At 38.9% G+C, this 26,670-nt stretch overlaps 1 protein-coding gene across 2 annotated transcripts in view; it reads right to left on the bottom strand.

The window, feature by feature from the left end:
* Nucleotides 1-2,533: 2,533 nt before the first annotated feature.
* The window catches only part of LOC139727615 (uncharacterized), a 126,893-nt gene continuing 102,756 nt past the window's right edge, over nucleotides 2,534-26,670 (bottom strand). Inside the window, exons 1-3 of one of the 2 annotated variants that reach the window (XM_071638595.1) lie at nucleotides 8,654-8,838; nucleotides 6,509-6,667; nucleotides 2,534-4,697 (exon numbers count right to left, since the gene is read on the bottom strand). In XM_071638595.1, the coding sequence (XP_071494696.1) occupies nucleotides 4,059-4,697; nucleotides 6,509-6,667; nucleotides 8,654-8,770 (915 nt within the window). In that variant the 5' untranslated portion in view covers nucleotides 8,771-8,838 and the 3' untranslated portion in view covers nucleotides 2,534-4,058. Of the gene's footprint in view, nucleotides 4,698-6,508; nucleotides 6,668-8,653; nucleotides 8,839-26,670 lie in introns of those variants that run through there. The other variant, XM_071638597.1, reaches the window with a different exon arrangement.

Below are 26,670 nucleotides of genomic sequence, written 5' to 3'. Positions count from 1 at the left end.
ACGTTTATACTGCTTTATTATTTACGAGTGCATGACACCTGGTATGCTATTACCCTGAGAAAGTGCGTCTGTTATTACGTAAGCTCGTCTTGCGTTGACGTAAAGACTGGAAGACGCAAATATTGGGAGCCCAGTAAACTCATGAAAGCACATGCGTAACCAGATGAACATACATTATGCAGACAATGATACTGTTTGCATTTTCATTTTTTTTTTTGTAGAAGTTGATCGTGAAATGTATACATTATTGTAAAGGCTTTCCCTATATCTGGCAATGTAGTTGCATTGTTTTACGAAAATTACGCATCGTGGCCAAAAAATTAACAAAACATACACACACGAAAAACTTGTGTGTATTTATGGCGTGTAATGCAGCATACAGACCCAACGGGCCAAATCTATAATGGGGTAAATCTAACTCAAAAATTTAGTGTGAATTTGATTGAAGAAAGAATTTAAAGGATGCATGTTGACTTTTTTGTTGATTCATGATACCCAAAACATCACCTTTATGGCGAAACAAGTAGCTAGATTATACGTTCCAAATATCTTGTAACAAATTGTTCACTTTTTTTTTCAGATTTCTTAGACACTCCCTCCAAAAGAAAACCTTTCAAACCAGGATTCTTCTAGTGACATCATCTGTCAGTCATTGACAAAGTACTAATATGATTAACAAAGGACATTTTCAATTGCAATGCACCGTCCCCTAGATTAGGCATAGCTTGCATGTTTCCATGTTGTATGACAAGCAAAAGACATTGAACATGCAAGATATCCTCGCCCTTTGGAAAGATGCCTTCCAATATCGTCTCCGACCTGTTCACATGTTAGGACTTTAGCAACGATTTGATGACGTCACAAGAACAATCTTGGTTTTGAAGGTTTTTGTGTGGGTGTATCCAAATAATATGGAGTAAAAAAGTAGAAAATTACTGTATCATGAAAGGAGCGCACTTAGATATTCCTTTCTCCACATAAGTAAAGTTTAGGATATCAAAGTCAACATGCATTTGCATTACATGGTTCCTTGGAAACCGAGTGAAAAGCCATATGGAAATTGACCGTCGAGTTCAAACGAGTGTGACTAAAGATTGAATCAAAGCTGCCCAGTCGAAATATATCTCCCGCCAACAAGGGTCGATTTCATTTGGACCCTATTACTGATGTAGTTTTGATTGTTTGGAGCGATGTAAATAAAACGAAGTTACTTGACCACAGTGTATGTGTGCGTCGTCTGTGTGTCTTGTTTGTGTGTGCGTGTGTGTGTGTGTGTGTGTGTGTGTGTGTGTGTGTGTGTGTGTGTGTGTGTGTGTGTTTGTGAGTATTTGATTAAATCAATGTTGAGTTATCTTCCGTTTAATTATATGTTGTCATAGTATACCAAGTCCCACAAGCAGATACCCGTTGTGGGGACATACAGCATGTTACCTGGTGACACCATGGGGTCACTAACAATTGATGTCGAGCCGCCACGAAATGGTTATCTCTTACGGTGGTCCTATCGGACAAGTAGTTCAAAATAAAATCATGTGTCCGTTTATTTCGTACCACTAAACCTCTTTTTCTGGCCACTGTTGTGGCTCGAACAGGCCACCAGAGAAAAAAAAAGTTATATATGTTGATTACTCGAGTGTACAAATATATGTATATATATATATAAATATATATATATATATATATATATATATATATATATATATGTATGTATTTAAACATAATTTTATGTGATAAATGTAAATGATAAATATAGATAAATAAATAGATAAACAGGTATATATATATATATATATATATATATACATTGTATATTCTGACCGATATTAAACGAACATATTGAAAAAATTGCATTTGATACTCTCTTACGTGGAGGCACATGCTAAGACCACATTTTATCGATGCGTTATCATGTGCATTTTTGTTTCATTATGTTTGAGGACATTTTATATTTGTGTCCTTTCGTATTCTACCACAACCCAGCACAATTCATATCCTGACACATAAAAACAAAAGACAAACAAACAATCAAGCTTCAGAAATGCCTACCACACTCCCGAGCACAGAATGTATACCGTACACCGTATGTTTACTCACGCTTTATCTCGTTTTCAAACTACACGCACCCAACCTTTTCAATTTTTTTATAACACACATGCGGGTACACATAGTACTATTCTCTTGAAAAGCCTAGTGACTTGCATCATTGTAGAGAGCCGAGTGTATTATTTACCAGCCTTCCCGGAATTGTTTTAATGCCTATAGGTCTGTAAAAGCAGATATTTTGTTCTGATCAAACTATCATTCAAACAGATAAGAACTACCTGACAACTGTGTGGTTACATTTCCCTTAGTGTTTTCTGATTTCGTTACTTTTTCTTGGAAATTCCCAGAAGTGTTTAACGGTTCTGCGATACAAGCACAATACATGCAAAAATACACACACGCTCGTGCGGACAGCAAAAACAAAACCCAAACCAATCATACACAGCAACACAAGAATTCGTAAGCTTGCAGAGTGTACTATGTTCATGATACTGTTTATTTCTTCATAAAATCTGTTCTATTTATAGACATCTGGTGTATTACATGCGGGGTAAAACGCAATAGTGAATGATCACGATAAAATGCTATTTGTTGTCCATGGACAACACATTCGATTCGCGTCTCAAAATAGACGAAAAAAAAAATGTTGGCATTTGTAAATATCCTCTCAGCTAAAATTATCGACTGGTATTTACAACGGCAAATCTGCGAATCTGTTTAAGTGGTTTATCTCACGAAATGGCGTGGAATTTCTTGTCGAAATACAAGCAACTGTATGGTTTCACTCAACGAATAATCCTATGGCTTCACCAGTGTTCTGACAAGAAATGAGGACTCCAAGACCTTGTTCAAGGAGATATGCATTGTTAGAATTCTTATTTGATTTTTTTTTGCATGTCAGTTTTAGCTTCCGATGAGTTTTCAAAAAAACAAAACACATAATCACTGCCACATGATAGCTCGTACTCCGATGGTAGCTGTGTATCAACACGTACTAGACTGCTTAAACGTTATTTGTAGACCAACCGTTGAAGTTGATATTCACCGAAAGTGATCAACACATGAAAGAAAAAAAAAAGAAAATGAAAATGCGATTTCAGTGTGACAAAAGGGTGGCAGAAAGAAAATGAGGAGTTAAACAGACCAACAAGAAACATCTGGAAGAAGCTAATCATGCAGTGATCATAAGGTGGCATTAATTTGAATCATTCCAGCATTTCATTTAGAGGTACCTTGCGATACAGTCGATACTCGAGGCACAAAATTTGAATTTAGGCCTACTGCCCTATAGGATAATTTTACCTTTTTTAAATTGTATACATAGTACGCTCCTGTTACTTTGATAGCACACGTGACTCTAACTCTCAAGTTTTGTTTTGTTTTCTCTTTATGTGTGCATTTGTAAGAAACACCAGTAACGATCCAATGAGCGTTGGCCGCAACTAAAGAGTCACAATTATTTGACGATTTGACAGAAATTAGCAAGTAAATAATGGCCTATGTTCATACTAAAAATTGACAAATACCATAAAGCAGATACTGCAATGTCCGCACAAGGCTACGAGGAGTGTCAGTTCAATACGGTTAAATCTTAAAGGGAATCATTACTCTCGAGCTAAAAAAAAGACAGTCATTTGATTTTTTTTCTTTGTAAGTAATTAGTGCGCTGTCTCGTACCGACAAATCAAATTAGTGTTCTTCTCAATCTAGGAAGTCAGATTCCAGCCTTGTTACTCAAATACAAGATGCGTCAAACATTTCATTGGTAAATCCTCAAGTTTGAGGAACAATTATAGAAGCCCAAAGTATTGATACAGGAACTAAAGTCGTTTCTTCACTGCGCTCTGCTTACAACACGTCTTTCTAGCCCTGCGCAACAAGGCTCATTGTTCCTTTTTGCACTAGATAGAGTTCTAAAGTCAAAATGAACGATGCGTACCGGAAAAGACGACGAAGCATGACGGTCTGGCATTTTTTTATTACAAATATCGGAGAATTGTTAGTGATCGAGTCTTTTATTGAGTATCTCTTTTCCCGAAAGCGAAGGCTAAATCTGCTCTTTTCACGTCATATGGACCTGTTTCTTCAAAAGCGGCCAAGTCCTGTTCCGTCGGGTCCCAATCTCGTTTTCCGAACGCAAATGCCGAACCGACACCTCTCTTGCCGAATGCAAAACTGGGCACGGCCCGCTTGCCGAATGCAAAACTCGGCATTCCTCGCTTGCCGAATGAAAACGCCGACATCCCGCGCTTCCCGAAGGAGAAAGAAGAGTAAGCGTCCTTCTGAACTTGGTGGTTATCCTGCATGCTATCGTAGAGGGCAGCATCCTTGAGGAGCTCCAGCTGCTTGCTATTTCTCCAGCTGTCTACGGCGGCGGCGTCCAGTCTGAGTTCGTCTAGGATCTCTTGCGTGCTCGGTCTCACGAGTTGCGGTTGGGAGCGCTTCCCGAAGGTGAATTTGGATCGGCTGCTCATGGGATTCCGCCTGCCCAGTGGGAACGCGGGATGCGCGCGCGCTCGAATTTCCCGCTCGGGTCTCTTCGACGATCCCGCTGCACGTTTTGACAAAATTTCCTCGTCGTCGTCGACGGCCTGCCGGGGCCCGTTTTCTTCTTCCGCGTCGGCGAGCACCGAGTGGATGAGATTTTGAGCTATCTGTGAGGGAAAAAAATGAGACAAGCAACAAGTCGTTATTGCATTGTCGATCATGAAGCTGTACGGTGCGTTTTATTGCTAAAATGACATTGAGCTAAAACACCTGATGACATTATGATTGTTTAATATGACCAATATCATAAGTGACACGGTCCAACACGGTGCTCAAAATAATCTTATTTGCTGTCACGCCATACCAACGCAAGGTGAACTGTTATCCAATGTAAGCGCTGTCTATTAGATATGAAGGCTAATGACTTCAAGAGTAATGAGTGATGTGTTACTCCTAATCTGAGAGCAATGTCAAAATGATTCCCTGAAGCTGATTTGTAGAATCATGTGTGCACGCTGCTGTCGAAGTGATTTACTGCCATGATAGCCTTTTAGTTTAGATAGGCGTTATCTAAAATGAATGTGTTATTAGTGAGAACATGAGACGCAGTGTTTGATTACAATTTTATGTTTGATGCGTGTATGCTAAGTCTGGGGATTTCGAAATTTCCCAATAAACGGGATAAAGGCTTTGCCTGTTTCTAAAACGTTAACCTGAAGGGATGATATAGTGTTGGTGGAGATGAGGATTGGGCATTAAACTTTTTGCGAGATACCAAGAAACCACTTACAAAATAGTACAGAGCATACCATTCTAAGAGGAATTCAAAGTTTATTTGATGAAATTCGGTTTTGAAATGGCTGAGACATCAAAAAACAAATTAAAACGAGGTGATCGTAATAAAAGGTGGGTCCCACGTTCTATTCGGATCGCTCTGTTTTGGATATCTCAGCCATTTCAAGACCAACTTTCTTCAAATAAACGTTGAATTCCTCTTGGAATTACATGCTCTTTCATATTTCATAGGAGGTTTCTCATTATCTCACCCCAAAATTTTAAAAAAATGAAATTTAGGTTTCAGCCCAAACTATACGATCCCTTTAAGTTTTTTCCTTTGTCCATTCTTCTCCGTGTATAGAGATGTAATGTAAAAAAAAAGCAATCACTCGTTTGAATGTAAGTCTTAGTGAAACGTGCGATATCTTTTCATTAATTCGCTTTCGAGGATATAACAATGCTCGTGCTTGTCTGTATGTGTTTGTGTGTGTGTGTTTATTCTTCAACGTGTACTTCCCTAAAAGACGAGATTTGTGATTTGAGAATTGAAACTTTACTGGCGGTGACAGCACTGAAATTCAGTATCGCAAGAAACATGCGGTTTGGAAAGAAGACAACGTTCAAAGGTATGTTATTTCACTATCAGAGCATTTTCTTCAGTGGACACAATAGGGGCTTTTGAGAAATGAAGCAAAGTGATTCACAATGCATCAAACCATTGCTGATATTCAAATATTACGGGAATTCCCAAGTTTCAATTGTACTAATAACTTTCTGTATCAGCGTATAGATACCGTGTGTATGTGTAACTCTTTACTTCTGTCTGTGTCACTGTCTCTGTCTTTTTCTGTTTATTTGTCTGTCTGTCTATCTGTCTCGCTTCCTTTTTCTTATTTCGTCCTTGTATGTTTCACTCGCATTTGCCCATGCACTCAATCAACTTTTTCATGGTAACTCGAAAAACCGACAAAATTGAAAGCAAGAAAGTACAGAAAGGATAGTCACTGCAACATTAATGCTCTAAGAGTGTGTTTTTGCCTTGGAGAGTTTGTTTTGGTTTGCTTCGGTTTGAATTTTATATCTGATTGAGATATTGCATTTGAAAGGAGAGTTATGCGAAAGGTTATGCGAAAAGTTATGACCCCTCCTCCCCCCCCCCCCCAAAAAAAAAGAAAAGAAAAGGCAGACGGTTCTAACTCACCGAATGTATTTCGTTTTCATCTCCTGCCATCTCCTCGTTGTCCGCCATCTGGTTCGCTGGGAACGCCACTCCGGGCATAGTGAAAGACAGTACTGGTGACGGGACGGCAAAACACAGGCAGAAAACCACTGCCATTAGCAGTTTCATGGTGTACAGCATCTGTTGTTCGATTAAAGAAAGAAAGGAAGGAAGGACGGAAGAAAGAAAGAAAGAACGAGAGAAAGAAAGGGAGAAAGAGATGGAGAGATGGAGAGAAGGAGTGGGGAAACGGAGAGGAAATCATTAGATGATGATTTAATTTACTCTAGAAAAGTCGGAACCCGAAATAAGGTGGGGAAAAAAAGGAGGAGAATGACACCCTGAAGGCGAATCAGCGAAACATATCTGTTTGTCGAAACGCAGAGCCCAGGATGCAACCTCCCTCACTCTCTTTCTCACCTCCCCCCCCCCCCCCCGCTCTCTCTGTCTTTCTTTTCTCTCTCGACGAGAAAGTGGTAAATGGTGAACACATGAGAATAAATCGACTGCAGAAATAATTACACCCTGATGAAATCTTCTCGACCAAGACGACGGTGTAATGCAATCAGTCCTAATAAATTGGAGTAATGTGTCAAAATGGAGCGAGCACTTAAAGAGCTGAGGCAGCGATTCTTTCTGCTCGTTCATTTTGCCTTGATCAACGAGCTAAAAACTGCATTAAGCGAATTAGGATAGATTACGCCATGAAAAGATCTGTGTTGACAAAATAATCACGCACTTCACTGCTTTACTTTGCAGAGACGAACTGTACCAACGTAGTTATCATCATTGTTACCATTATTCCAACCAAATTCATGCGCCACAAGAAATTCTAACAATGAAGAAGAGAATGGGTCTGTGTGAGTTAAAGTGCGACACGGTGGAAAAAATACTGTATGTCAAAGATTCATAAACCCTGGAGATCACTCCGTTTCTCTGCACAACGCAATGACTATATTGGTAGCAGCGAAAACGTGATACTGATGACTGGTTCACAGCAGAAGTTAGATTGATATTAATACGATCACTTTCACACCACCGAAATAATGTCAAGCAGACCAAAACAATGCAACAATATTGCAATGTGTAACATCAGAATGCGAATATTTTACAGAGGGTCATCACAGAATGACACAGATACTCGGCAGAACATCACAACGATTAAATCTATAACAAAAGCAACGGTCGAAATACCATTTTCTCCACAACGTGGTGCCAGGGCGCTATGCATGAATAGGGTTTAACAAATTGTTTATAGTTACAAAATATCCAAGGGAAGGAATGATTACACTTTCCAATCTTTTGACCGCAGTATAGACAACTGAATTGATAGATACATATGAAGGTTACGACACACACATACAAGTATACACACAAAAACGCACACAAACACACATGAACACACACACAAACACACACACAAACACACACACAAACACAGACACACACATCTTCGATAAATTTACAAATTGTGGGATTGCCTTGCCCCTTAGGGTTGGTGAAATTACAAACCGTTACACACAAATGAAAGTTTTGACGCATCATTGAAACAAGTACACAGGAGAATTACTGATGTAAAAATCAATAAGCTTCAGCTACCACGAAAGAATCTTTTGAAGCTCTGTAAGCAAAACATCATCCTCCCTAGAATTTACACCTCGAAAGAAACCATACATTGTCGGCAATTAAAGGCAGCCATATAAATTTCTGAATGAAGACATGTTTTTGTTTTTGTTTTTGTTTTTTTGGCAGCTTGCACCTATACTAAAGGACAATCGAAGACAAAGGATAAATCGTGTCAACAAAACCACTGTCTAATAGTCATAGAAAATGAATAGGTAGCAAATAGAATTAGTGTTCGTTTTACACTCCTGTTGGACAGGTGGGTACAACACGACCATGAATTCATTCGGTGAATTACGCACTCTTTCAACATCTTCACTAGATTTCAAAGCTTGTCCGAGAGAAGAATTCACGAGCTGACATACATCATGATAATAATCAAACAACTGGAAGTTCGCTTAGTTGTTTATGAAAATTGCTTTTCTCGAGGGAGAACAGAGAAAGCCTGTCTCGTCTGTACTATGTGCTTGCATGGAACATGCGAAAAAAATGTGCAATATTTACCATAGCGCTTGATGTGCGACGCAGCGTAAACGATCTCCGGGTTTGGGAAGACGGTCTGCTCCGGACTCTCCCCGCGACGCTATTGAAAAGAAAGTGTGCGGAGTACGTCGAAGACATTATACTGGGGGATCTTTACAGGTGGCGGGACACGAAGACCAGAAAAAATAATAGCGATGCTTCGCCGAGTCGAGTTACCTTCTATTCTAACTAAGCAGCGCTTCGCGACCAAACGACAATACGAGCGCTGAAAGGTGGTCGCAAAAGAGACGGCGATTAGCGCGGAACAAGTGACCCGCACTGTGACGGGATTGGCTCACGCGCAATCACGTGGGTGACCAGAATGAGACGGGAAGAGGTGAAAAGAGAGGGAGAGAGAGATAGTTTGTGTGTGTGTGTGTGTGTGTGTATGTGTGTGTGTGCCAAAGAATAGGGAGAATGTTTGCGCGTGTCTTTGTGCATGTGTGAGAAAGAGTCAGAAGGAGAAAGAAAGAGAGTGAGTGAGAGAAAGTATTAAGGGGAGGTTGAGAATGATGAAATAAGGTGGAGGCGGAGTCAGAACAGCTCAGGGAGTTGTTACTGTGGTTACGTTGGACACACAGCTTCGTAGCGACATTCATACCGCATCGGACCTCAATCATAGCGCTTTGTCTCTACTCTTTTCAGGTGGGAATGTGGGCGTTGATCCCTTACGCAGCGTGACACAACATACGAATACAGGAAACTCCGCAGAGATACGGTTTTGCGGGAACATTGTTTATACCAACTTTTGGCGTCAGCGAAAGAAGGGCATGACATGCCATCTGCGTCCCGTGACGTCACGGCAACTGATATTCAAGTTACAACAATCTCCCCATTACCACGATCCATGTGTTCACTCCCTGAAAAAAAAAAATGTATAACTTTACCCTGCCTGATTATAACCTTCCTAAAAACACGAAAACAATGCAATACCAATCAAAAGTAATGCGCGCAATGATTTTTGACGCAGAGCAAAGGAAAACAAAAGTTTGTCGATTGTCATGAAATTACAACTCAAACTACGACCTTGCCATCCAGAGGGAAAGATGAAGCCTAATATTTTCCTTGCTTTGTTATGGATTGGAAGGAAACAATAACAATAACAATTTTTAGAGTTTTCTTCTTTAAGATCGCAAAATTGTGTTTTCCCTCCCTCATTTCGTTCTGCAATCGTATAAAGCGATCTGATTCATTTTGATCGGAATTTCATCTTATTACAGAGAGAGCTTTAAAGAAAGTCGCCTCGACTTGTGATTGAATCACGGAATGATAAAGAGAACTGCCCAAAAAACTAGACTTCTCCAGGCTGTTTGTAATTGACACAAAATTTGATATATCATTTTAATTAATTATAATTAAATTATCAAAAGTTAATCAATATAAGGGCTCAGTAGGTAGCGCGGTTACCTTCCAATCCATATGACCCGGGTTCGAATCCCGAGTCTAAATGAGCAACGTTATGTCATGTATGTGTGATCACACCGTCCCCTTCAGTGTTAAAGAGGCAAAACACTCTGTGCATGCCTCGGAAAGGACATAAGATGGAGTTTCCCTGTGTGAGAGAGTCACAACCCATGCACGTATTAAAGAAAAAAGACCCCGCTTCATTCATAGTTCAGTCATCCCATCGCAGAGAGCAGGGTGCATACTAAACGCGGTGAAGTGGTCCCGCCTCACGTCCACCAAGATCCCACGGAAGCCCAGCTATAATGCAGCTGAACATGGGCTATCCAGTCATCATCTCAGATGCAAAGTGAAACAAAATATATAAAAAAAAAAATCGCAGACGTCTCGAGTCACCAGCTACAAATCGCAAGGCAAAAACACAATAACAAACACGACGTAGTGCCAGGTAAAGTAGGTCGTCAGGGCACACTGTCGGGAAGGCATGAAAACATGATAAGCCATGCAGTCATACTTTAATGCGAACCGTCCCCATTTCTTGCTCAAAAAGCCACTACAGACATTAAAGCCGAGAAAAAGTGGAAAACAATGGCCGGCCCGCTTACATCTGCTCTAAAGCCTAAAATGTCAATGTCTTAATAGCCTCCCGTCCGTGGGTTTAATTCATGTCTCCTAAGTTCCAGACTCTACGAATGTTTGAATAATTATATTAATGTCTTCGTCTAGGGTTGTTTTTACTTTAAAGAAGCATGTTGATATGGTGGTCTATGATGGCCCCTTGCTTGTAAAAACTCGATTTCTAGCAAACTTGAAAACATCTAAGCTCGACTGAAGCAGATTTTGTCTCTGCTAAGCTGCGTTTATCTTGTTGCAGGCTTTGTTGCCGTTTACGTGGAAAGTGTTGGACGTGAATTTGATAACATTATCTGACATTTAAAAGCGTAGAGTCTTGAGAATGAAAAGAAAAGGTCACAAAACAAAGGAATCGATTGTGAACGAATATCCCCGGCTTTTTTTTTTACAGACGGGATATACACGCATGAAAGCTCTCACGCACACACACACACACGTGCGCGCACACACACACACAAACATGATAACTATAATAATGATGTAAATGTAATGTTGCAAACAATAACAAGAATAGAAACAACTTTGTTGAAAGACCCTCTGATATCAACTCTTTTCTGAACTCTGTAAAATTTTTTAGTGCAAAGTGTTCAATATATCTGTGTTGGTGTTGGATGCGCTATGGATGAGATACTGGGTCAAAAGGTTGAGGTCATCATGTCAAAATATTAGGGCCCGAAGTTCGAAGCCCGATTCAAATCTATGGTTCTTGCTCTAAACTGTGTTAGAGAGAATCCTCGTTGGGAGACTCACTTTGCGCAATGTTAAAATGGGGGGGGGGGGGGGGTTCTAATTTCATACAGTAGGTTTGTGGTTTTCATTTTGCGTGCGTCTTTAGCGGTGGTTTCATATTCGGGTCGAATGAAGCTAAAACGGAGCAAAAAGGTCTTAAGTCATCGAAACTCTAAAAAACCTTCTGACCAAGAGATTCTGCATTTGCTAAAGGAGTTTTAGATCTACAGTAGACAAAGCACAATGAAGGCATTTCTCTGTGGAATAAGGCTCCGACCTTTAATCCTGAGACTTTATTTGTTTTGTTTTGTTTTTGTTTGTTTGTTTGTTTGTTGTTGTTGTTTTTTTTTTGTTTTTTTTTGGGGGGGGGTCCGCTGGAAGTTTGGGAATATCACTGCTGTGCTTTCAATCACGCGTAAGTATCTTTATGAAACAGACTGACGATCAGCAATGATCTTACGCTCGATTCACTGAGTTACACGCTCAATAAATTGAGCGTGAGATTTATCGTAACTCTTTATGAAACAGCCCCAGTTCTGAAAAGGGGGGGGGGGGAGTGAATTTATTCGGCATTCAACAATGCCGAAAAATGCATTAATCATGCACAGGCATTTCCCATCTCTGCTTAACCTTACAAGATTCTCTGGAGAGAATTTACCCATATAAGATAACACTGACAGTAAAATTGGCTTTATAGCGCTGACACTTCAGTTTATAACTAAGCCACAAAATGCCGTGCGATTCTGAACTGGCTATACATGAGAAATAAACTCCAAAATAATGGAATATCATGACATTATGCTTACAAGTGACTGTTCAGCAGTGCTTGCGCGCAGAATCAAAGAAATATTTTGCTTCTACCTTACCTTGTCAAATATTGACTGGGGAAATGGCTTCTTCCGAGAGTTTTGAACACACTGACCTTCCAAGTTTAATCTATTTAAGAGTGTTCTTGTTCAAAACACTCAGAAGTTCACGTCATTTATGTTTGTAAGTGTTTTGCTCATTTTCTGAAAAAATAAGGGAGAACTGTAGCAAGCCATCTTGCCCAGAGGCCGCTTTCCAAGTCAAGCAAATTGCTTATAGCGATAATGGTCTCCTCCACATGTATACCTTAAGATACGATAAAATATATGTATGATGTGATATTCATATTATTACCTTCTCTGAGTACTCTTTTGTCATAATGATTTCATCTGTACAAATGGAGAAATATAAATGAGCTGAAACTGAAAGGGCAGGGGCGATCCAGATCGATCGAGCGCGTCGGCTGCCGATCTGCACGGACAAAACAGATATTCAGTATACAATAACACTTACAACATGTCCACTTTAACTCAGATTTTCCTTTACCATTGCTTCTTTATGTTTACTGTATACAGGGCAGGCGGAACAATACATAGGAATACATAGGGTGTAACCACTTTGCCCCACCCCACTACCACCCCCCCCCCCACACACACACACCCACACACACTTTTAAAAACGTGGCGCCGGTCGTGCTGTAGATGTTGTTCCAGGGCGAAGTCAACTTCAAGACCCACAACAGGAGAAGTAAAGGAAGTGCATGATCTCGAATGGGCTGTAGTAGATTATTGTGCGGGCAAAAATAATGATTATGGTCAAGGGATATTTACGCAACAATCATCTTCAGTTCTGAATGACATAAGCCATTGGAATTTGATACATAAAAGCATGGTGATATGATGACTTCGATACTAGACTTATTTGATATGTCTGACAAGCTGCACGGCGGCCAATTTGAGTTTTTATACATAGTTGCTATGTTGGAGTGTTGAAAATCTCTATCTCGGGTTAGTAAATTAGGCTACCTGATTGAGCGCGCGTTTGTAACGATTGAGTGCGCGTTGCTGTATTTACATTGTGACGTCAGTGAAAGGCGTATTATGCTTCCTTTTTGCTGCACTTTTTGACATGCCCGTGAATGTTAGTCGTGGTGTTTGTCTTCGTAGTCACATTGGAATTCAAAATAGCAGGCATTGCGTTTGTCAGACACATCACATTAGTTAATATTTTGACTCAGTATGTTGAAATACTTGTTTACACCAAATTTCAGCGTCACTCGCCACTTAGAAATCGAGATAGGGATTTTGAATATTTCGTCGAGGCGGCCATATTGGAATTCAAAATGGCGGCCATTCGACGTTTGTCAGACACTTCAAATCAATCTGTCATCAAATTCAATATGTCAAAACGCTCATGTGTACCGAATATTGGTGCCACAGGTCATTCAGAACTGAAGATAGGGATCTTTAAATTTGTTTTGTGATGGCGGCCATAATTATTGGAATTCAAAATGGCGGCCGATCCCCTGGTCAGATCTCTTGGATCCGGCAATGTTAGAAATCAGCGCCCAAAAATACCCCTATATGCAAAATTTCATACTTTCCGCCGGATGTGAGCATCTCGACCAAATTTTGTTACATATCTGCCTTCTAAAAGCCGAGGTGGCAAAACAGGACACGAAGGCTAATACGCAGTTGAGGGCTTTAGGTATAGAATGGCGCAAGACGAAGTGTTTATCACATTTTGATTTACGGTTTATGTGATGTACGTAATCTTGGAATTATCGAAGATTATGTGCACTGCACTGCATCGTTAACTCCACTGCAACTTTATTTCATGGAAAACCTCGATGAAAAAGAATTGCAAATTAACAAATTACTGGTCACGTGGTTAATAATGTAAATGCTGCTATTATCATAGTCAACGTGGCGTGACTTTAACATTGACAAGAACAACCATGCGAAAGGTACGGATCAACGCTCGCTCAAAGTGTATACCTTTACGGGATGGAGATGTAATGTGAAACAAAAAGGATGATTGTACTTGCGGTTATATCAAAGAATCGTTCTAACGTGATTGACGAAAGGTCGTCATACGCATAGACAGAAATTCAATGTAAGAATCTAAGCTGACACAAGTGAGTTCGCATCTCGAGAATAATTTAACGCCCTCTTCGGTTATACACAGTCAATCTGGGAAACTCGAACCTTGAAATTAATTCATGCTAAAATTCAGTTGCTGCCAGTAATTGGGAACTCATTTTCACCCCCAACCCCAATTGATCAACGATGACCTTGTCACAGGTTGGCAACTGGCCAAGCATTGTTGCAGAAAACAACTGTTGTATCGCTACATTCAAATTAATCTACTACAATTACATTGTCCATCGCAGCAACGTTAAGGATTAAAGACTGACCATTTCCGTGTGGTCATTTTCCGTATTACGTTCGGCAAGACATTCTATTATCAGTGGCGTATCTAAGGGGGGGCAAGGGGGGCACGTGCCCCGGGCGCCACTCCCCGGGGGCGCAAAAAAAACGAAGAAGAAGAAAAAAAAAAGAAAAAAAACGAAGAAGAAGAAAAAAAAAGAAAAAAAAAGAGGAGAAGAAGAAGAAGAAAAAAAAAAAACTCGCCCGGAAAAGGGGGGGGGGGGGCAGAAAACCAAATCAAACAAGACCAAAAAAAAAAATGATGCCGCCGACAAAATGACAATGTTTATTGTGTTCACACAAGAATTCCATGTTCTGTAAGTAAGCTGAAGTACAAAAATTTTCGGCTCGCTTGATGCGCTCGCTCGCCAAAATTTATATAAAAAAGAAGGTAAGAACAAAACGTGATGATGACATGGACAAAATGACAATGTCTATTGTGTTCACACATGTCACTTTATATTTAGCAGGCAAATGTTTCACGGAGCAGCGGCTGCCATTTCTTTCGTTCTGAAGCGATCGCCAATTGGATCAAAAGAAGGCGCCAACGGTTTCGAACATTCCGGGGGGGGGGGGGGGGGATGGGGGCGCAAAAAAAACCAAACAACCCAAAACAAACAAGATAAGAACAAAGCGTAATGATGACGCGGATATATACAAATTTCGGCTCACTCGCTCGTACTAATTTAAAGTATTTTTTAAAGTCCTCAGTTTGGGTCGTCACTATATCTTGTAAGAATTGTAAGATTTAATAAGCAAAATATGACAAGAATTTTATGTTTTGTAAGCTGAAATACAAAGTTTTTCGGCTCGCTCGCTGCGCTCGCTCGCCAAAATTTATCCCCAAAAAAGAGATAAGAACAAAACGTGATGATGACGCAGAAATATACAAATTTCGACTCACTCGCGCGTACTAATTTAGAGTATTTTTTTAAAGTCCTCAGTTTGTTGGTATAAATCGTTATCGTCGTCACTATATCTTGATTAGAATAGTAAGATTTAATAAGCAAAAAATGACAAGAATTCCATGTTCTGTTAGCTGAGATACATAAATTTTCGGCTCGCTTTTTTTTTAAAAAAAAAAGAGATAAGAACAAATCGTGATGATGCCGCGGAAATATACACATTTCAGCTCACTCGCGCGTACTAATTTAGAGTAGTTTTTCTAAGTCCTCAGTTTGTTGGTATTAATGGTTATCTATAAGGCCGTCACTATATCTTTATTAGAATTGTAAAATTTGATAAGCAAAAAATGACAAGAAGTCCATGTTTTGTTAGCTGAAATACAAATTTTTTCGGCTCGCTCGCTGCGCTCGCTCGCCAAAATGTATAAAAAAGAGTTAAGAACAAATCGTGATGATGCCGCGGAAATATACAAATTTCAGCTCACTCACGCTTACTAATTTAGAGTATCTTTTAAAGTCCTCAGTTTGTTGGTATAAATCGTTATCGTCGTCACTATATCTTGATTAGAATAGTAAGATTTAATAAGCAAAAAATGACAAGAATTCCATGTTTTGTTAGCTGAAATGCAAAAATTTTCGGTTCGCTCGCTGCGCTCGCTCGCCAAAATTTATTAAAATTCATTACATTTAAATCACCCTCAAAAAGACCCCTTTTAAGTGCTTGAAAAAGTACATCATGTGGACTGTGTTTAAAGTCCCTACTGGGATGGGGTTGGGGTGGAACGCTTTTTCAGAAAGTAGGGGCGCAATTTTCGCGCTTGCCCCGGGCGCCGTTTTCCCTAGAAACGCCACTGTCTATTATACACCGTACTGTCAATATCCTCTTTTGTCTGCAAGTCCTCGTGATTTGTTGTCCTAACTACATCGGAATTCCGTTAAAGCACCATATTCTGCTTTTATCTTCCTCTCGCTCTGTGTTAGTCCTAACATGCAATATGGAAACCGTTTCCAAGAAGTGTTAAGGAAATGGGCATTTGTGTAAAAAAAGAAGAAAATAGTTTGGGTTTCAACTTTGAATGCGCATAAGCAGAAAAAAAAGGTCATTATTTTGTACCAACAAGTCATGTTGGTTTAAAAAAAAAAAATCAGTTCATTGAGATTAGCGTCTGTAATGTAATGATTATTCAAGAAATTTTCATAAATGGTGCTTGCCGGCACATCCACCTGACAGCAAAAGTGGTATCGGTATTTCGCGATATCAATAGAAAAAGATGTTGTCAATACATTCAATGCAAAATAATGAGATGAATGCTCTCCCAAGTGTTAATTGACGGATCATTCTGCAGTTCTGGTCACCAGGTCTATACGCATGTTCACCCTTTCTTTGAATATGATTGATGAGTTTCAGAAATTGTTACGTCGGGCAAGCCTACGCATTGTGTCAAGTTGTAAACGAGTGAAGTGCCTAATCAACTGAGGGGGAAATTTGTACCTATGTGCACACGAGCTAACTTCGAACTGGCTTATTCGAGGGCAGCTGTTACGCACTCACCATGGCGCCAGGCACGTTCAGCACCTCTATTTGATTTGCTTACTTATTTCTCGTCATTACTCCCGTGTCTCACTATAACATGAATTATGTGGTTCATCCTGCTCCGTAACTTGCGGAATAGATAGAGGAAATGTCAATTAGATTCTCTGGTCACGATAAGGTTATTACCCTATTCCGAACATGTCTTAAAACGCCAAAGCATTCCGTTTTCTGCTACTTACCATTTATCTGCAAAGTAGATAATATTGACAAGTCGTAATGTGAATAAATCCCCCAGCAAGCCTATACCTATAATTTTGTATTTTTGTTTTAAATTTTAATGCAATGTTTATTGAAGGTATACTTTACATTAAAAAAAGAATATGCCAGAACAAGATAACTATGTTTCTCCAACGTGCTCCATTCTCAAATTTCCCGATCATAGCCATAAACTTGATGTCTGATGGTGGAATTAAAGCAAACTTGTTCTTTTTGCAAGTACAAAACCTTTAGTATAATTTGCAAACTTTTATGAATGCAGACTTTTTTACAACGTTTCAATCAGAGAAAAGCTTTGGTAGGTATTTTGAAAATTTTGAGTACGCAAAGAATTCAATGCCATCTCAAGTAGTCAGAATTCAAAGTATCACACTGCATTAAAAAAATCACCTGCTTCTGCAAATAACAGCTGGATTCTTGGGAAATTCTTTCTTGGAATTCTTTCTCGGCTTATGAATCTAACATCGCAAGTTTAACTTCATATGCTATGCATTTTCCTTTCCCAATTAACAGGTCGCAAGTGTCTCCTTCCTCTCGAGAAGTTCATAAAATTCCCAGCATCTGCCACGGACAAAGCATTTTATTCGAAAGAGTCATTTGCTAGCCACTTCGCATTTTCGTTTGTGCATGGTCCTAGTGCCAAAACTATTTCAAAGAATACTTAGAACTGAATAGCTCGTATCATTCTTTGTGACATCTACATATATAGATAAGATGCAGTAATTATTTCTTCCCAGCAAGAACCTTGATTAAAGAATGCGAAGAAATACCAGCCGAACTAAATGTGTCAGTGTAATTACTGTTGTTACGTAATGTGATTATTATCAGTATTGAAAGCAGGGTCACCAGAGCTGAGGGAAGTGTTAAAGGGACAATCCAGACGATTTTCATAATTTCACATCATGTAGTGCTTAAATCAACAGCTCCATGTATAGATTATGTGGAAATTATTGTGTTTCTTGCGCAGAGAACTAATACTTTGAAAACTCTTAAACAAATCACACTGAACATGGATGATGACAAAGGAGGCTCACATATTTCAGACATGTAGCAGTTGTTATCCATTACAATACCGCTTGCTTGCGAGTTCACCTGTGTATAATCTATGCATGTCTTCTTCTTTTGTTCTGCTTCCTTGAGCCCCAACTCATGCATTCTTATGGTGACCCTGCCATGTCATCATCCTTGTTCATTGCAATTTGTTCTAAATTTCGAAAATATTCTTATTCTTCACCCCAAGTATCACATATTCTGAAACTCTGTCCTCAGTATAACTAATCTATAGTTGTTCAAATGTTTAAAAAAAAAAATGTGCAAAATAATCCGGAGGTCTCCTTTAAAGGAGAACTACGAATGATTTCTAGACTCTTGCATTTGTACATCTATAAATTGGGTGAACGGGGTACTAAGATTAAAGAATCTATAGTGATTGGGATAGGAAATAAGAATGATCTCAAAACACAAAACAAATGACAGTGAACAAGGAAGATGACGTAACAACTTCCAATAAGAATGCAGGATAGGTACTCATGGAAGCAGAACAAAAGAAGAAAGCATGGATGAATTCTAAATAGGTGAAGTTGCTAGGCAATATTATTATTATTATTATTATTATTATTATTGTTATTATTATTATTATTATTATTGTTATTATTATTATTATTGTTATTATTATTATTATTATTTATTCGGCAATTCAACATACAAGACAAGCGGACATAAAATACAAACAGAATATGTGCGTCTGGACTGGAATATGTGCGAAACTGGAATATGTGCGTCTCCTATGTTATCATTCATTTTCAGTGTAATTCTTTTCAGATATTAGTTTCTCTGCTCAAGGACCACAGACAATGAATTCTACAAATCCGTACATGGCACTATCGATTTATGGGGTGCTGTTCGTTATTCCGAAGGTTCGCTATTCCGAGGGTTCGTTATTCCGAAGGGTCGTTAATCCGAAACACGCAAATTCCCTATACCTACAGGTTCGTTAATCCGAAAATGAAAAAAAGGTTCGTTAATCCGAAAATTTGTGGCGTTATTCCGAAGGTTCGTTATTCCGACGATTGGTCAACCCGAAAATGAAATTCGGAACAACGAACCTTCGTAATAACAAATCTTAGGAATAAAGAGCCTTCGGAATATTGAACCTTCGGAATAACGAGCTGTAACCGATTTATGTACTACATGATGTGAAATTATGAAAATCGTCTGGAATTCCCCTTTAAGGTGATTTCAATTTTTATAGGGCCGCTTCTTTGTTGTATATTTGTGTACATGTCTCTCTCTCCCTCTCCCTCTCTCTCCCTCTCTCTCTCACTCTCTACCTTTGTGTGTGTGTGTGTGTGTGTGTGTGTGTAATAGAGACAGAGAGAGAGAGAGAGAGAGGGAGAGAGAGAGAGGGAGAGAGAGAGAGAGAGACACACACACACACACACAGAGATACTGGCCTGTAAAAATACATACACACAAAAGCCATGTTCCACAGTATCAAGTTGCAATACTTTCGCATGATATATAGAAACAAAAGACTACAAAGCAAACAAAAAAACGCATTACACGAAGATGAGAGATCTATCCTCCCAAAGTATCAAAGTATGGTGTGCATAAAAAAATACTTTCTTCAAACAATTTACATTGACAGCAACAAACCAATGGATTTTTTTTTTTTTTTTTTTTTTTTTTTTAATGGCGGGCGAGCAAAGGGAATACCGGAATGCGCAAGGTGCTGCGACACATTTTGTCTGTGCAAATTGTCTGTGCCGAATGAGGACTACTTGAGAGCATAACATAGATTTAAGAATGTTGCGTCAGACACTCTGGTATCGACGGCATTATCGATTCATGAACCATTGAGCATTATCCTTTTCAGCAGGGTACTCCAAATAGACGAAGATATACGTAGTCATTAACATTGCAAATGTCATGAATGCCAAACTACGGCATATTTCTATTCTTCAAAGTGATTTCACTTTGTTTGCCAGGCTTTCTGCTCATTAAAAAAAAAAGTGATTATTTGTTTAGAATAAGAGCAACTGTAACATTTCTAAAGATGCCACTGTATGTACAAAAAGTGCAGGATTACCCTAAATAGACCTTTAACAGCTAAACAGTAGTTATAATATTCATAGAAATCATGCAATGCAACCAGTAACGTCCCAACCGAATAACTTGTTCCATATGGCAAAATTTTTGTGGAAGTAGTTCGTAAATAATCTTTCGTTCTCTCTCTAACTCTGTCTCAGCCCCCCCCCCCACACACATAATAATGCCTAGAAAACCAAGAACAAAAACACACACAGTGGCATCTACGTAAAGAACCAACACTAGTGCTGTTTCAGTTCAGTTCAACTGACATTTATTTCCATTCGTTCACAAAATGAAAACCCTAACTGTTTGCTATGTAGAATTTCACGACTATTACCAGCATTCAAAAAAGAAAATTGACGTTTTGAGCACCAAAGAGCGTTCATCGACCCTCGTATGAGTCAGAAACCTAAAGTTATCGAATCTGAAATTCTCAAACAAATTTTTGCTCCCCCCCCCCCCCCCCCCGCCAACAACAAGAAGAAAAGGAGTAGAAGAAGACATTCTTGCGACGGCAATTAGAAAAACAAACAACCAAACAAAAAGGCATATTAGCTCTAAAAAAAGAAGAACCAACCCGCCTATGATTGGCGATGCATAAACCCTAATTGATGACGTAGGAGGAAAAACCCACGCCCATACGAATTCGCTATAGGGATACAAAGATATGATTCGATTCATCTTGATCAGTTATTGCATACGTGCCACTTTTTTCCCCTTGATTTTTTTCCACTGTTATCATAAAAAGCCTCTCGTAGAAATCGCACTCGATCATTTCCCATTGCAAGCATTCATCGATGCATTCAAAACATGATCAATCTCATGGGTTTGGGGTGTTTTTTTTTTGGCTCTTTGCTTTGTTTTTAGCTTTTTTCTTAAATCCTGTCGACATGATCAGAATTAGATCATACGTCTGGTACTGAATTTTGCAGATTAAAAACTAAATAATGCAAAAAAAAAAATCTGAAACAATTTGATGGGGTTTTTGTGTAATTGAGAACACATGAAGGATAAGCATTCTAGCCACCATTTCAAGGAATTTTTGGAATTATGCGCAGAGTTGTTTCCCAGGGCAGTTTTAACCACTAATGTTTTCACCAGCAATGTTTTGACACCACTGCAGTAAGCGGAGCAGATTTATGTTTCTTCTGCTTATCTGGAATGTTTCCTTATGAAAGCTTCTACTCCCACACTTGAGTCTGAAATTTTAATTCTCATGTATGAGAAATGGGTCTTATGGTTCCGATAAGCGGCGGCTTCATTATGCCACCTCCGTGGATTGAAGCTCCCTACTTTCTTTATCCAAAACTTATATTTCTCACAGCTCAACCGTGAATCATATTGAGGCCAATGGAACGGTGGTGATGGTTTCACATCAATGTTAGATAACTTAACGAATGTGCCCGAGGGGGGAAACATAATTGAGGAAGGGACTTGGAAGGAATGGCGTACTGTAAAATTTGTAGTGTTGAAAAGTGAAGATTAGAAAGAAAAAAAAAACAAATCACGCTGGGAACAAATGGATTTATACAGGGAACTAATGAAAATACAAACAACAACTTTGAAATGGCGGTTTTCACTGAGACGCGACTTCATTATAAGCTGGAGACAACATAAAACATTTTCCGTCCCCCAAAGACTCCTAACGCATTTTTTTAGCACGCCAAGGCGGTAATGTTCTCCGCAGATTCCTACTTTCTCTGAATGTAATTATTTGGCTGCTTGTTCTACAATCAGCCCTCCGTCAACACCTCCGAATGCAGACGTTATGTCCCAAGGGCTTTTATTTCTTCTTCTTTTTTTCCTTCACAAAAAAAAAAATAAATATGCATGCGAGTTAGATAGGAATTGCATTCGGCTCTCGGTAGTTGGAATGCATGATTGCGTAGCAGCATATGTGAAGGTGGGACGCGGTGGATCGTTAGGAAAGGGATTTGACCCTGGGAGCAAGATATGCACAAGGAAAACACGAGATTGGACTTTTGATTAATAGATCCTAGGCTAAGGAAAGAAAAAACAACAACAACAAGTACAGTCTTCCCCGTAAGGGACGCCCCCGGACGAGAATTGCCATACAGGCGGCTATAACGTTATGCAGTCAAGCGAAAACCCACTGATTTTTTTTTCTTCACCCCTCCAAAAACAAATTCCAAGCATGAAGGAGCCCTTTTTCGTCGAGGAAAAATGATTTGCGTTTTTGCCCCAGGCTCGAAACGTGGTCGCTTTTGCCCTCAGCTGACAATTTCCTGAATTATTTCTCTGTCGAGGTAAACTGATTTTATTTCTTAAGGCTGTTCCGTCGCCATTCCCTCGTAATAGTGCACGATGCACAGTATATTTCTATTAATCATTGAACTAAGTGTGCATAATATATGTTAATAAACATTAAAATAATCATAATGAGCACAAAACGAATATACCCAGATGTGTACTAATGCGTTATGCATTATGAACATTTAAGTTGAATATGTATCATATAGTGTCATCCCATTATATATATATATGAATACATACATATATATACATATGTATATATATATATATATATATATATATATATATACACGTATAATATATATATATATATATATATATATACATATGCATATATATATATATATATATATATATATATATATATATATATATGCATTCTCACACGTTCCTATAATATATATATATATATATATACGTGTGAGAATGAGAGCGTGTGTGTGATTGCGTTTGCGTTTATGTTATCCTTCAATCTCGGATTGTCTTTGTCTGGTACCAAGCGAGCAAAAAAAAAAAAAAAAAAAGAAAAAGAAAAGGAAAGAAACGACGAAGACATAAAATGAATTTTGAAGGCACGTATTCCGCGGGTATAGCGAGAGAAATGTAGGAATAACGCATCATGGGTATTTCAAAGTAGTGCCCGAAGCGGAAAATTCTCTCATGTCTAAAGCCCTTGGAGCATTACACTAATTTGCAACTTTATTTAGCCTTCTTTTTTGAAAGGAATAATGAGCAAAGACATAACCAGAACCTTTTCCTGACACCCAAAAGGATTGAAAACATATTCTTCAAATAGACACAGCATTACTCCTGCAGTCGTTTCCGGTCTAGAGTTGGTGATATTTATAGTTGTGACGTGATCTATCCGCCAAACTTTTCTCTCCGTTACCTACTTTCTCTCTCTCCTACTCTTACACGCATGCAGTGTCTCTCACGTCACGTATATTCCTTTTTTTTTAAGTGTGTGTTCTTTTCTTCTTGTTTCAATCTATTTCCATCTCGCACTGTTGCTCGTTTTTTTTTTTTTTTTTTTTATGACTGGCGAACGGTCGGAATGTCAACGGCTAAAGGCGCGATTATTGTTATTTTTTCCCCCGCCTTCTCGGCGGAGCCGTGATTGATGGGTTGGAAGGGAACACCCGCAGAGGGAGCTATCTTGCATGGGGAGAAGCCTGACCGAAACGTAAGGTAAGCCCCACCATTCACTAACAACGCCCTCGGAGACTATTAATCTCACAAAACGCCCATTGATGCTACCTCGACGCCCCCGATCTACTTCAACCCCTCCCCTCTTCTCTCTATCCCCTCTCTCATTAACGGAAAAAAAAAACCACACTTACACATACGAAAGACGAATTCAGCAACAAACATTTCCTCAAATGAAGTATTAACGAGAAAATCTATCCTTTTGTTTCATCGAAGACCACGGGTAATGAACGACCCAAATCTAACTTTGCTAATTTGTGGGTCGAGAGATACTATAGCGCGCCTGAATGGGGAAATGCCGCTGTGATTAATGCGTCATCTCGTTCATCACGCACCATGTAATTGACGGCCGGTTCCGTCAAACTCATAGTTAGGGATCCTTACATTGGTTAAATTGTATTGTTGGACGTATGACCACGTTTCATGAATACCGACTGACAAAAACAAAAATAAAATAAAAAATAGCGTTGTAGGATTTACTTTACAAACAAACCCTGGCATATGAAACAACGAAAAAGGGGACAACCAGACAACTAAACGAACAAATACCTAAAAGAGACACAAGTTAACACAGAAGTATCAAGGGTCAAAGAGAAGGACGTGCCATTTTCGTTCCTTTTTCCTCTCTTTTCTTTCTCCATTCTTCTTCCTTCGTCTTTACATGTCAGTTGAATATGAACTGAATGATTGACACCTGAAGTTGCCTTAAAATGAATTTCCACATTCCTGTGACAGATGTGAGCATGCAAAATTAATTTCATCTCTACGTGATTCGGAGCTTCGATCGTGTATCAAGTACAAATCACGTCGAAAGTCTTAATTTCTTTTTGCACCACAGAAAAGGGGGAGAGGGCATTTCGGTATTTTGCCCGCGCCGTGTTATGGTTTTCCCCCATGTTGATCTTTCACCTATTCATGACCTATATTACCCCATAGCTGGGGCTTCTGTCTATTCCTTACCACCTTAACGATATTGACTGCCATCATCACAACATCCTAGGGCGTGTCCGATAGCGCACGTGATCTCCAACGGCCGATCGTGACACCATTAGTCACACGAACGGTCTTATTAATACATCTTCTTATCCCTCCTTTCCCACTCGCTTCCTGTTCTTTTCCTCACCGTACTTTCTTACACGACAAAAAAAAAAAAACTTTATCTCTTCGACTCTGTCTGCATGTATTTCAAAATCTTTCTTTCACAAAGTTTAATGACCCTTCATGATAGTCCTTATATCAAGTAGTTGTGATTTGACTGGCAAAGAGCTACAATGTATCTTATTAAAGGTCCTGTTTACCTTTGGGAGCAGTGATCTAAAAAAAAAAATGTTCAAGATATCACATTTAACGCATTGGCGTAGGTCTGCTGTATCACAGAACATCCTGCCATATTATACGATTTTCGCAATAAAGTCCAAAATATAAGGAAATATAAGTATTTTTCTCGATAAACCATAACTGTAGACGGTTTAGTCTGGCAACGTGTCTGGAAAGATCTTTATTATAACTATTATTCACATTTTATGTATCTAAAGTGTATCTTTGCCAAAAAAAAAATTATTTTTGATATGTGAAAGAGACACATTTCAATAGTCCATTGCCCCAACTTTCAGAGAAAAGGGGTAATCAATTAGTGAAAAAATGCATCTGAAAGTTTCTAAACTCAATGGGTCTGGGAGGCAAGACTACAGCAAACCCTATTGTTTGCAGTGGGTTACGGAACCACAGCGGTTCCTGAATCTCCCAGACATAGTGTGCTGGGAAACTTTGAGATGCATTATTTCACTAATTAATGACCCATTTTCTCTGAAAGATGGTGCAATGGACTACTGAAATGTGTCTCTTTCACATATCCAAAATAATTTTTTGGCCAAAGATACACTTTAACAATACTTAACATTGATTATACGGATTCAAGTTTTTACAGTGGTTGTTTCTAGCCCTAACTCACATCTTATAACTATTTCAAAGTACTAATGCTGGATTTTTGTTTCATCTGCAAATGGTAAATTATGCTTTTAAGTGGCTATAGCCTATCGGCTGGTCGATTAAGACTCTACTGTCACCATACTTTCATCGTACTTTCATTCTCTTCCTTTAAATTTGACGTTCTGCAACTTGTGAGATTTCAGAATACAAAAGTTCACGATTCATAGTTGCTGGACGTGTAGTTTCTGAGATACAGTGTATTATATTCCATAAAACAGAAGTTTTAAGAGAGACATGTTGAAAAAGATGAAAACATAATAACAAATATAATTCGATGCGATTTTTCTGCCTGAAAGCCGTCTCGTACATGCATATGGCAAGAAATTCAGGAAAATAATTGTAAAAAAAAAAAAAAAAGAAAGATGTTGGTTAAGAATCACTGCCACGAAATTACATTTCAAGACTTGACATTCTCTAGTTTCTCTTCGCTCTACGCCAGGCTCTATGATTACGAATAAAATGGGATTAAAACGAACTAATTACATGTGTCTGGAATCATAATTAAATTTTGTATGTTCTCTGAAATCATATAGCTATTTCCTGACTGCTTGATAAATGTCAGCTTTTCACCCTTCAAGGGGGTCATTATTTGTGCTTGTACAGAGCTCTTCCTTCAGAGTTTGCTTCCCAAATGTTTTACTTTATCTTTGAATATCTTATAATCGTATTGTGCAACATTTGGAAACTACTAAACATTGGAACTTTGATATCATTCTCAAATTT

This window comes from Diadema antillarum, unplaced genomic scaffold (genome assembly GCF_040938485.1).
Source record: "Diadema antillarum isolate AM-2024a unplaced genomic scaffold, OU_Dant_1.0 seq00000136_RagTag, whole genome shotgun sequence".
NCBI lineage: Eukaryota > Metazoa > Echinodermata > Echinoidea > Diadematoida > Diadematidae > Diadema > Diadema antillarum.
This window is presented reverse-complemented; position numbering and strand designations above follow the sequence as displayed.